Below are 13,528 nucleotides of genomic sequence, written 5' to 3' on the forward strand. Positions count from 1 at the left end.
CGCGATTTTAGTCAGCCTCATTATTTGGGGGCCTGACAGTTCTGAATGCTCGCAGCTAGTAATGCTGACACTCCAATGACAGTGCTAATTACATGTTATGTAGGGGAGTCGAAGAGTTGTTCTGGGAATAAAGAGAAGACTCCATCTCCAGAACGGTCAGGCCAACATCTTTCCACCAGCATCAAACTAACATTAAAACACATTAATAAATAAATAAAATAAAATAAAATGAAAAAACAACAACACACCATGAGCTGCCCTTTAGCACTTAGCCTGCTAGCTGAAGTGTGATATCTCCTCAACAGGGAGAAGGGGAAGCATATAATGCCTGTATAAATACTAATATGAGAGATCTAGATCTCTCTCTAGATAGATAGATATACACACACACACAAATGTTAAATAAGCTTATATAGATAAAAGTTATAGAACTAACATAACATTTGCCACCATCACATTGTTCACTCTGCTTGTGTCGATCTTGTTCTACTTAGTTGTAAGCTCTTCAGAGCAAGGACTGTCTACTACCCTGTGTTTGTACAGCGCCTACCACAACCGGGCACCAATCTCGGTTGGTCCTTACTCTCTGCTGTAACAAACAAGAATAATAATGTGCTTCGAGATCCTTGGCAGGTCAGAAGGGAGGGAAGCTGTTGTCATCCATCTCCCGACCCCAAACTTAAATTGGTTATTTCCACGCTTGCACTGTGCAAGATCTCTAGAAACAAATTACTACATTTCAAGAACTATTTAAAACCAAGTCAACAGGATGCTTTTCACTGTGCATCTGCACTGGCCTTTCCCATTCCTTGCACGACTGCAGCTGCTCCAAGAAAACAAACCCTTTCAATCACAGGAATTACAGCTTCTTCAAAATGTTTCCTCTCCAGAAATCAAGCTCACAATACGATGAGCAAAAACCCACATGAACAACTATTTCAAATGGAGATATTGACCCTAATGGGCCTATTATATCTTTATTAGAGAAGATGACATTGTTTCACACATTCAGAATCAATCCTAAGGAAACACCAAAAATCTCATGAATTTCTCTGGCTTTTGGGTTTCTGTTAGTGACTTGGAATTTAGCCCAGATTCACAGAACCATTTTCTAATGCTCGTGATGAAACTTTTGAGTGAGCTGGTGCCCATTTTCCAGTAGATTTGAGCTGATCGTTGGTTTGTTTTAGATACAAATAAAATCTATGGTTCTAAGAGAAGAAAAACAAAAACCCAAGCAACACTCAGCATTTACTACTGTGTTTTGCTTTGAGATCCTGAAAGTCACTTGAACTTAGAATTGTAGAATACTAGGGTTGGAAGAGACCTCAGGAGGTCGTCTAGTCCAATCCCCTGCTCAAATCAGGACCAATACCCACTAAATCATCCCAGCAAGGGCCCTGTCAGGATGTACTGATCATAAACAGCTCCCACTAAAGTCAATGAGAGCCCAGACATCCCAAACTCAGACATTGTTCATATGAACCCATGGGGATCAAAATTACTTCACTCCACACAGCTTTAATGTTGACCCAAATGGATTTGGCCCACCAAATCCATTGCTGGAATAAAATCATTGAATTCAGAGGCAGACTGGATTTGGCTCTTAAAGGGCTAAATTTACCCTTGTTGTGCTGCAAGAAGGATTCACTCCTGGGGAGGGATTATGACGTTTCCATTGGAGCACTCTCTCACAGGCTATACCCAACGATATACAGAAACCCCACTAGTACATGCAGCAGGGATGCACTGAAGCCTTTCCCAGCTGCCTCCCCCGACACATGTGGCTACGCACTGCAGCATGGATGCAGCTTGCTTTTCACTGTGGCACATAGGATATGTAGTGTAGACGTAGCCACAGATATCACTAAAACCCAGAAGAAGTCACAAGGCACTTAAATCCCTCACGTCATCAGTAACAGACAGACTCGGCTACCTTCTACAGTTCAAAATCTTGCAGCCACACGCGTTGCTGTGAGCCTCAAACAATCTCTGAGGTTCTGCACTGGCCCATGCACTTAATGGTGGCGATGCCCATGCTGTGCCTAAGCCCTGAACACAGCTGGGAGTTTTGTACCTACTCAGTATGCTGGCATAAGCCCTTTCACAGCAGTCACACAACCAAGACCAGGAGGAAAAAATGTTTTTATTTTTAAACAACCTAATCAGCATCCTGTGACACCAACATCTCCGCTCTACGTTTCTAGTTTCTAAAGACATCTTCCATGCCACTCTGCAGAGCTCGATCAGGGTCCCGTTGGGAGGGGTGCAGAGCCACTTGAATTCCTAGATTTTCAAGCCCAAGGGACAGTTCATGATCCTTTAGTCTAACCTCCTGCATCAACACAGCCAATTAAGTTTCATCCACCATCCACTGGTAGTGTTGGCAGAGTCCCCTTTTCAGGCATTGTTGGAGTTGTGTTGACCCCTTACAGACCCGCTTCTCCCTTTAAGTAAGGCTGTGAATGCTGCTTTCCATCACTGCAACCTGGATGCTCAGAAGTTCTTCTATCAGAGCTCTCTATCAGGGTCTACACTGGTATAAACCTTGGAGAGAATTTAGCCTTGCATGCAGGGTTTTGAAGCGGAGCCCGGAGCTGGAGCGTGCAGCAGCTCCAGAGCAGTAGAGCTCCAAGTTTTTGCCTGGAGCGGAGCCGGAGCACAGCTCCAAAGCCCTGCTTGCATGTGTAATCACACCCACCACTCATAGAAGGAAATAGGACCAAGTGATTGTGCCAAATGGTCCAAAACTCCTTGCATTATTTTTCAGTCTTCTAACTGTCTTCACTTGATCATTGCCTGTTAGGTTCACTCCCTCTGGGGCACCTGGCATTGGCCACTGTCAGTAGACAGATACTGGGCTAGATGGACCTTTGGTCTGACCTGGTACGGCCATTCTTATGTTCTTACCAACAGGCCACCCTTGTGATGAAGATGCCAGCTGGTGTTCCCAGTATAAACCTGATTGGATCTCAAGGATATGGTCATAAAAAAAAAAAAAGAAAACCTCTCTCTCATATAAAGCTTGCTATACAAAAGGCATTATCTGAGGATCTGGCTTTCTTTTTACACTCCAATGGATTTAGAATGACAGGAGTGAGTACACCAAAGAAAAGGGTCAAGATGCTGGCTCTGTAGAAAAGGATGGTCTTGCGTCCAAAGCAAATGGAAGTCAGATGATCTGATGTCATATCCCCAAGCACTTTCAGTGTCATTTCACTTGTGTCTTGGATCATCATCTATAAAACAAACAGTATCTACGCCCTATCCAACAGCAGTAGTCTGAGGCCTAATTCATGATCATTTGTAAAGTGCTCCGAGATCCTCTGACAGCAGGGAAAAATACGGTTTCCCTTGATTTTCTATGATTCTCACTTATATTACCCTACAGCGATACAAAAATTCAGGAGTCTCATTATGGGATACAGAGTCTTTTCATTGATTGTAATGGGGGGCTGGATTGGATCTTTAGGGCTAGACTGTGATATTTAGCTACTGGCTCATGCTAAGAGTGGTGCAAAGCTCCTTGGAGGCACAGAGGGAACAGTCCCTGGGCTATTGCTCAATCCCATGGACTGTATCTGTCCTAGTCCTTGTACAGAGTGTGTGGGGGGAAAAGAATCCAACTTACCCCCTTCCTCTGCACACGGGGAAGATGAGTGCAGCAGATGCTCTATCACCATGACCAGAGAAGAAGTGAGCTGCAGCTCACGAAAGCTCATGATAAAATAAATTTGTTAGTCTTTAAGGTGCCACAAGTACTCCTGTTTTTTTTGCGGATACAGACTAACACGGCTGCTACTCTGAAACCTGTCATGACCAGAGTGGCTCTCTGGGATAGGTCACAATTCGCATGATTAACTGCCCCCAACCACGTCAGTAATCCACGGTTTACGGTGTCCCCAAGTAGGTCTATTCTGTTATTAATCCACAGATTAAAGTAACTCCCGGTCAGCTTTGACGCAATACAACACAAATGGCTGAATTCTAAGGATCTCACTTTCAGTGATCCGTAGATTAGACAAAGAGTCCAGATCAGGACTCCCTCCGACCCAGTAAGAGTGGAGAAGGTCAGGGGAGAAAGAGAGGAGCTTAAAAAAAAAACCCCCAAAAAAAACCCCAATGCAGGTAGAGGAAAGGGTTAGGTTTCATATTTAAAAATATCTATAGGTTATAACAACTTTAATGAGGTTCCCAGGTTAATTACCTGCCCCATCGAACAATAATATGGATCTTTCCATGTGAAGAGATATTGAACAGCACTCACCTTTAATGCAGTGCAGGAGAAAAGGGGGGGGGAAGGAGGGAGAGAGAGCTGCTATTTCATGCTTCTAAGAAGGCAACTGTAGATAGATTTTTTTAAGTTGCTGTCATGGCCACAAAGAGCTCTTATCAAGTTGACACAAAGTAAAAAGCTTTTAGGTTCCCAGCACAGCAAAAACCAGCCCCAGTAAGCAGACTAATCTTTTTAAAAATTCTGTCAGTGTAGGGAAAATGCATTAATTTGCACTCTGCAGAATGTCCTGGAATGCCTGCCAGCAGCATTAGATACAACACAAATGAATCAAAGACCAATGTGGTTGCTGGGCAATTGCCCGTAGGCTTCCCCCTGCCTTCCTCCAATGATCTCGGATCCAGTTATATGAGGAAATTAGCAACAGAAATTTTCTGTCTTTAATTGCAATGAAAGCTTGTGGATTCCCCCACCCCAGAAGAAAATAAACTAAACCTGCCCTTTGCAATGACAGGCGATTTATGCATCTGACAACTCCAAGATATCTTACGGCCTTGTCAGGTACTGGTGAGATGGCTTCTAAGTACATGTTTTTTGTTGGACTAGTCTTCATTTTGCAGGGTGGAGTGGAGGGGATTACATGTTCTAAAAGCTACTTCTTCAAAACCAGAACACAGTGCAGATATGACTGGTCCATGGTAATAGTGCAGACAGAAAGGAGGGCAAAGCTGATTTAGAGTTGGAAAGGTGGCTACAGCTACCAGGGGTGGTTCTATGTATTTTGCCGCCCCAAGCATGGCAGTCAGGCGGCTTTCGGCAGCGCACCTGCGGGAGGTCAGCTGGTAACGCGGATTTGGCGGCATACTTGCAGGAGGTCCACCGGTCCCACACCTTCGGTATACCTCCCGCTGAACTGCCACCGAAGCCGCGGGACCGGTGGACCTCCCGCAGGCATGCCACCAAAGGCAGCCTGACTGCCGCCCTCACGGCGACTGGCACGCTGCCCCCCCACGGCTTGTCACCCCAGGCACGTGCTTGGTGCGCTGGTGCCTGGAGCTGCCCCTGACAACTACACGAAACTGAATTAAATTAAGAAAAGGAAAATGCAGGCTGATTTCTTAACAGTAAGATCTATTCAATCATGGAAAAATCTTGCACAGGGACATTGCACTGGGGCATTCAGCGAAGCAATGGAAAAGGTGGATGTCAGAAACAAACCTCCTCTAGCCATGGGGATGGATTAGATAGCCCCAGAGTAATTTCCCCCCGGAATCCTAGATACCCAGCGGCCTGAGTTTCCTCTCACATCACTGTACCTCCACTGAAGTCAAATGGAGTTACTCCTGATTTTCACCAGTGTAAATGCAAGAGAAACCAGGACATGATTCTAGTTCCATCCACCAAAAAAAATGTTCCATACATCAGACAGTCAATATGCCAAGTAGTGGGAGAATGGAGGGAGGAGGGAGAGAAAACAAGGGGAAGATTTCATGTAGCTTTTTGTATTCCGATCACTTTCTGTGTGTGAGGACTACAAATGAAGCACACTTGCATTTCTGCTTGATTCCTAGGGCATATAGAATTAATGCCTGGGAGGATCCTACACTTAGTGTGTTCTGAGCCTTTTAAAAAATATGCAGACTAGCTTCCTGTCAGGGAGCCACCTAGTGATTGTTTCAGTAAAGTCCTTATTTGCTTATTGATAGACTCACTGTGTGGTTCCCTTCCCAAGAAAAGAGCTAGTCTCTAAGGTCCAGATCCTCAAAGGGACTTCCACGGATTGCAGTGGAATTTGGAAGCCTAAGTATCTTTGAGGATCTGAGTCTAAATTACTTCAGTGGTATCTCGACTCCCTACAGGAGTACCTTTTGACCCACCTCATGACCAGGTGACCACTGCAGGTGCTATCATGTTGGCAGGAATTGAAAGAGTCTGATTTGAAATGCAAAACCTGGAGAGCAAGCAAAGGGAAAAAGAAACTGTTTCCAGCTGTTTAAAAAATAAATAAATAAAAGAGATGGGATTTCCTGGCATTCAGATGCAGATATGATCATGAGTTCTGACAGAGATGTGCAGCTGTCTTCCTGGTTGCTACCATCATACGTCCAATATTCAGTCCACATCTGTTTCAAAACCAAAAGGGTCATAGTCTCAGGTCCTTGCTCATTTTATCTTAACTCTGAGAGAGATCTCTCATAGAAGTCAGGGGGAGAAGGATTTTAGAATTTGGCCCCCCAACTGCAAAAGTGAGTCTTGCATTTGATGTTCCTGGCCCACTAGCCGTCCTTACCAAGTCTTTTGTACAAGTAATGAACAGCAGTAATCCAAGCAAGATTGCCAATAGCATGGGGTTAGTCATGTCATTTAACCCTTCAGTCACGGATCCAAAACCTCAGACCTTGCTTTTATAAGAAGCCATTCCAGTGCATTGAGCGAGCATGTGTAATTAAGCCCTCTGCTGCTCTGTCCTCATTTCCTTCTTCAGGCATCCTCACCCACCCCAACAGTTTTTCCCTCCAATGATTCTCTCCTCATTGCAGGCTTCTCAGACAACCTGGCTCCCTCCTGACCCCAAATCACAATAGCTACATTACATTCCCATTCCCAGCAGCCTCCGGGGAGGATCCAGTCACTGCAAGGACTGCTAGTACTTCCAAAATAAGACATCTGAGGTGACTCTTCCCCCTGCCCAGGTCAAGTCCATTACAGCACAAGTCTCATGGTCCAGGTGGGCTGAGGAAACGGGAGGTTGTGAGCAAGGAAGCGTAGCAGTCAGCCTGCACGTGACTGACATGCGTCACCCAATTTGGCAGCCAGGCTTTTACTACTGAGACCTCTTTGCTGGCCCCTGGGCAAAAGAGGAAAGATCCTCATTCAGTAAATGTGGAGGAAACGGTGGGGCTCAGAGAAGTAAGACTGCAGAGGAAGAAGGGGGCTATGAATGACTAAGAAGGTTCTGGAAAAAGAGGAACCTGGGTTGGGGAGTCTGAAGAGCGCTTCTAAGAGTGGTCAGAGGAAGAGTCTTTTAGGTGGAACCTAAAAGATTTCAATGGGTAAACTCTTTGTGGAGCCAGGTTTCAATTAGCCTTAATCCACATTCATATGCTTCTTGATAGTAAAAGTGCCAGCCTATGGCTCCTGGACAACTCCCCAGTAGCTCTACACAGCTTTGCATTATCACAAGTGCAAGATCATCGGAAATCTGGGTGGAGCACTGCCTAGTGATTATTCCACATCTGACATAGCAGCAATTCTCAGACAAGTCACAAACATGGATCCCATATGTGCAATGCAGGCAAGTTAAAGAATATTAGGGGAATTTTCGCCCTCTCATTTCCTGACTGCGGAGTGTTTACAATTTTAAACATAATACAAAACAGATTCTACTGCACTATATTTGGCATTTGCAATGTGAAGGAAACACCTGCTTAACCCTCTCCATTGGAGGAGGTTTTTCATCATTGTCTTATAACTCTGGTGAATTTCATGATTAACACTTGCCAGTAATTTTATACCGATTCTGTTTATTATATTGAATAGCTCGATAATTCGTGGCAACTGTAAAGCTGAGTTTTAATAGCACTGATTTTTTCCCTCTATTACTGGTAGGTCTGAGCATTGCTCAAAGATAAGGCATTCAAGTGAATGCATTTGAAATACCATACTTATCCTACATTTGCATAAAAATATCAAACCGATTTAAGTAGCAACACCACTTCACTAACCCAAATTACATAACCCCATTTACTTCTTCAGTTAAACACACTGCAGGCAACCTCATTTCAAAAGCAAGTCTTCACATACTGCAGAGGCATTGTAAAGATTTTTACTAGAAGAAATGTTATCAATCAAATCTTTTTAGACATATGCTACTTTGGGGATAGGGGAAAAATAAAACAACTTCCTATGATTTTTTTCTACTTATACCACGCACTAACCAGCTATAGTATTTCACAGCGCACTGAGCCTCTTTCTAATAGAAATATTTCAAGAGGAATCAGAAGTCCATCAAAGCATGATAGGTCCAAAAGAGACTCCCAGGTGATATTCAGCTATGAAATATTTTCATCTACTTCTTAAAGTCCAGAAACAGACATTTTATTCTGACCTGGTATGTTACCTATTAGATGAACAGGGGTATAATTAAGGTTCCTCAGTTTCATTTTTAAGGAGAGGAGGCACTATTGTTCTCTAGTTTGTTGCATTAAGCTGTTCTTCCTGGAATTCTGGGGCACAACTTGGGGGAAATTTGCCATGCAACAGCTGGAAGGAATAGCTTTAAAGTATAAGCATCAGGTTTGAAATACCCAGACTTCTTAGTATTAGGAGTTTAAATCACTGCAGGTTCAACTCAGCCAGTCATCCTTCCACTCATCCTGAGTTCCAAGCAGGTAATCATATGGAAGTCAAATGGCACTTAATGTGTCAAATGTAGCAGCTGCCCCCTAGAGGGTGACATTTGCACCGCCACTCTCCTCTTACATCAAGAAAGGACTATTAGCGTGCCTCCCACAAATCCTCACCAAATTACCTTTCTGGATGTTTTAGCCTCTGCCATCCATGTCCAGGCTGTACCCCTTTGACTGACCAGGTACATTTCAACTGCCCACAAGCAGTGCTACCTTGTACATGATCAGTGTTTTAATCTATGGATCACTAGGTGTCCCAGGCTTTTGAACAATTTATTTTCCCATCTAATGGCACATCAAAATAAAAAAAATCTCATTCTCCTGTCATACATTTGATTTTCTCTGTGTATGTCCTATCAGTGTCACATTTCAGGAGAATGAAGCAGTAAAGAGCCTAATCTGGACTCCTGGTTGAAGGGATTATTTGTTTAAGGGATTCCCTGTGAAGTTTCAGAGGATTCATTTTTCTTTTTGAACAATAGCTGCATTTTGTCTGGACAAGCAATTTTGTCTGGGAAGCAAGAGATTTTGAGATTGCAGGTTATCAGGAATCAGAAATACTAACAGAGGCAAGTAAGTCCTTCTCCTATCCATCCTTCCTGGGCATTACCCACTGGGTGGAGGCTGCCTCTTCGCGGCAGAATGCAGTGTGAAATGCGTATTACATCTTGCATTCTGTTACTCTAACTTTACAAGGCCATGTGATCTCCCACCCCCACCACACCAGAATAGGAAAGCCACATTCAAATGCACCAGTGGCCAAACCTGAAATGCTTAGCTGGGGGGTGAGGTACTGTGTGTAATTCTGCCAAAAACAGTACATACAGCGAATTCACCTTTTTGCAATACGCTAGTCAAATTATACTTCTTCACGTGGAAACCTTTCAGGAAATAAGTCTCTAGAGGAACAAATAATTATAACCCCAATAAAATATGTTCATTCACATTATATATTGTATTTCCCAGAATTTAAAATAAAAAAAAAAAAACACGCTCAGACTCTTTAAAGATGCCAGTGATATTGTCGGAATATAATGTACCATGTTCTCAAATTGTAATTCAATGTCTATTTGATATTCCACAAATCTTTCCATTTATCACAGGAGTAAATAAAAATACTTTGTGTTTAAATACCTCTTTTAACAGGCAAAGTGTTAATTAACTTCCACAACACCCCTGCAAAATAGAGTTATGCATTATCCCCATTTGACAGATGGGAAAACAGGCACAAGGCTGCAGTGACTTGCCAATGTCATCCAATGGCAGTTAGGATTAGATCTTGGAATTATCTGACTTGCAATTCCACACCCATCCACACACTTGCAATTCCACAGCCTTCAGGCCATATTGCCTCCCAAAAAACAGAGAGGAAATAAGTGAAAGGGCAAATTAATACAAATTTCCAAATTTAAAACTAAACAGATATTGTTTCTCAGTGAGAGGGCTGGTCTAGGGATCTGTGTAACATGTCAGGAGATAGGAAGTTCTGAGATCTAACCCAGCTGTGGCAGTGACTCCTTTTACAACAGTGGGCAAATCAATTTCTCTTTGCCTCAGTTTCCCCATCTGTAAAAATAAGGATGCTAGTTCTTATTTGCCTTGCATGCCTGTGTTGAGACTTCTAATGTTTTCCAAATACTCTGAAGGTGAAAAGGGCTAAAAAACTATTAAGACAGCATGATACCAATAAGGCCATTTGCTACAAATATGTAATTAGTTCATTCTCACCCAACTGCAGGAGCAGTGGGCAGGATTTTAATCTCAGCTATACCAGCATCGACCTGGAGAAATACCACTGATTTCAACTAGATTCATCCCAGTATTGCAGAGATGTTTCTATCATTAGTCCTCTGCAAAGCGGGGGTCCAATCCTGCATTCCTTCCACATCCAAACCTCCCATTGCTTTCAGTGGGAGGTAGAACTGCACCCTTAATAGTGAAAATCTACCAGGCCCAGCCCTGCCTCGCCTCTTTAATGGGTTAACTGAAGGACAGAGAATAAAGCAGGCACCTCTTCCTTCTGTTTCCCTTCAAGCCAAAACCCAGCTGGTTGAACACTTTAAACCCACTCCACTTCCGCTCACTGTTGATTCAGCAGAAACCACTGCTGCAGAATTAATAATAACTAAATGGACACCCATTGCATTCTGAACGCGTGTGTCGGAACCTGGCTGGCTGCTGTCAGCCCTTCCGTTTGACACGATTTATTCATCACACATCAGCAGTTTTTTGGGAGCTTCGGTTGCTCGGGGCTTTTTCCTGTCCTCTGGATGCGGGACATAACCCTGGCGAGGAACGAACGGGCAGGAACTGAAGCCCTGCCCTGTGGCAGCCAGGAGTTAAATTTCGTTTTGTAACGTGGCACCATGAAAGCAAAGAAGGGTTCGCGGGAGACTGGTGACATCTGGGAGCGGGCAGGCGAGGCTGACACAGAAAGATGTGAGCCGAGCCGAATCCCGGTGCGTGTCTCGGGGGAGGGTAGGGCACAGCTTCGGCCCTGCCCGCACCCCCACAGCCCCCCCCCGGCCTTTCCCGAAGGGAGGTGCTGTCCGGATCCACCTGCTGCTCCATGCCCGAGCCCTCCTCACTCCCACGGTGGCAATCCCCTGCCATTCCCGCGACACCCTCCAGCCCTTTCCGTGCCATGGCGACGGGCTCGGTTACACCCGTGCCCTCCCCCGGGGCCGAGCTTTTCAGATACAGAGGCCGATCCGCTGCCGGGGAGCTGCCCTGGGTCTAAGTTGAGCCCCGCCAAGGCATCCCCCCACCCGGCCCCAGCGGAATGCGGCTCTCCGCGCGGTGGGCTCCTCGGCATGCAATTACCTTCTGTTGCATAGCTGTGGTCGCGCAGGAAACTGTTGTTTATCTTGCGGGTATCAATGTCCTCCTCCATTTACAGCAGGCTTACTTTCGTGAGAAGTGAGAACAAGCAGGCAAGTATCCATCCTCGCCCCAACACGGCCAGGCTCAGCGGAGAGGAGGGCAGGGGAGTTGCATCGAGCGCAGCATGGTCCTATCCTACCGCGGGGGGGGGACCACCCCAGCTTTCACCTCCTCCTGCTGCAGCAAAGGTCCAGATCTCGTTCTCCGCCCAGAGACGGCGATGCACACGGTGCAAACCCCGGGCTCCTACACCACCCCGGGGGGCGGTTGCTGTTGCAGCACCAGGTCCAAATTCCCTCCTCCTCTCAGGGACGGCGGCTGCTGCTGCTACTGCTGCAGCCGGGCGAATTGCAGCGAGGCTGCCGCAAGCCCCCGTTCCAGTGCAAAGTGCCGCAGCTGGGCTGGGCTGCGAGCGCTCCTGTGGCGGTGCCCAACAGGTTCCCCTGGCGCCGGGCGAGAGCCCTTCCGTATGCAGCAGTCCTCGGCTCGCCCAGTCAGGAAGCCGCTAGCCACAAAATGGTGTCCGCTTCTGCAAAGCTCGCGGCTCCGGGGGGGGGGGTTATTTTGGGGGGAGGGGGGAACCTTGCAGAGCTGCGGCCCTGCTGGGTGTTTCCCTAGCGGGACAAGGCTGGCGGCGGGGTCGGCAGGCACCGCGGGCTTCGCCCCGCTCGCAGCCGCGGGCTCAAGGAGAGGGGCCGCTGCAGGAGGCGGCTGAAGAGACGCTCGTGCAGCGGCGGCGGCTGCTGGAGCCTTATGGTGCATTAAAGCCCAAGCTCCTCCCATACAGCTCGGCTCCGTCCAACCGCGTCGGCAGCCTGGGGACTCTCCCCCGGCGGCAGCGGCGGCCAGGGCCGCGCACCTTTCTGCTGCAGTGGAGCAGAGGCACCCGGGGAGTGGCTGACCCGGCGCCTCCCAAGGGGTAGCTGCTTTCTGCCCTCTGCCCCAGGCCAGGCAGGACGCGCTGCACCCTTTGATCAGCCGGCTAGGAGAGGCCGACGAGGAAGGCTGCGAAATGGATCCTGTTGCGCTCACACTGCTCAGCCGCTGAAGCAGTGGGTTTGGGTCGGCCTGGGCGCCAATGCGTTGTAAAGGCGCCAGCTTTTGGCGCATGGGCCGCGTTTACTGTTTTAGGCCAGGGCTGATGGAGCAGAGGGCTAGGAGCTCTATCCCAGGCATCAGTTAGGGTTGGGGTAGGAAAAAACACCAACCCTGTCTTTCACTGACTTCAGTGGCAGTAAGGGTTTTGTAGGATCAGCCTCTCAGAGCCACGGCCGGCTCCAGGCACCAGCATTCCAAGCAGTTGCTTGGGGCGGTAGTCTGCAAGGGGCGGCGGTCCGTGTGTTTTTGCCCCCAAGCAGCGTGCCAAATTGCCGCCGCTGACGGCGGGGGCAGTCCATGTGCTGTTAGGCCGGCACGTGCGTTTCCGCAGTGGCAGAAATTCGGCAGCAGCTTCTATGTTCAGCTGTCCGCGGCAGCGCAGCTTCTGTCTTCCGGGTGAAGACAGAAGCTGCCGCCGAATTGCTGCTGCGGAAACGCATGTGTTGCCTTAAGGGCAGACGGCCTGCCCCCGCCGTCCACAGCGGCAATTCAGCACGCTGCTTGGGGCGGCAAAAACAGTAGAGCCAGCTCTGCTTGGACCCAGATCCTCACAGGTATTTCGGTGCCTAACTCCCACTGATTTCAATGGAGGCTAATGCCTACATACCATTGAGGAGCTGGGCACTACCCTCTCAGTGCAGATGGGTTTACTCATGTAAAATGGGTGCAATAATGCTTATCACGTAAGGCTTGCCTGGACCAGGGGAAGCTTTTGGATATTGTAAGAGCACAACGAGGGAACCTCAAGGCAAAATTAAAAGGATACTGCAATTTAGGACCAAATGTTGCATTTAATTAGCAAAGGGTTTCAAAAAACTTAAGAGGAGTGGGTTATAAAAGTGGTGTGATGTTCCCAGCTCTGCTGCTGTGTGACCTTGAGCAAGTCACTTCTCTCTGGGCCTCT

The 13,528-nt window shown here is 47.0% G+C and overlaps 1 protein-coding gene across 1 annotated transcript in view; it reads right to left on the reverse strand.

Annotated features, from left to right (window-relative positions):
* PPP2R2B (protein phosphatase 2 regulatory subunit Bbeta) overlaps positions 1–12,275 on the reverse strand; it is a 155,364-nt gene extending 143,089 nt beyond the window's left edge. The window contains exon 1 of the mRNA XM_039484930.1: positions 11,467–12,275. Coding sequence (XP_039340864.1) covers positions 11,467–11,536 — 70 coding nt within the window. The 5' untranslated portion in view covers positions 11,537–12,275. The remainder of the gene's footprint in view (positions 1–11,466) is intronic.
* Between the last annotated feature and the right edge of the window lie 1,253 nt (positions 12,276–13,528).

The sequence above is a fragment of the Mauremys reevesii genome, linkage group 8 (assembly GCF_016161935.1).
Source record: "Mauremys reevesii isolate NIE-2019 linkage group 8, ASM1616193v1, whole genome shotgun sequence".
NCBI classification, from domain to species: Eukaryota; Metazoa; Chordata; order Testudines; family Geoemydidae; genus Mauremys; species Mauremys reevesii.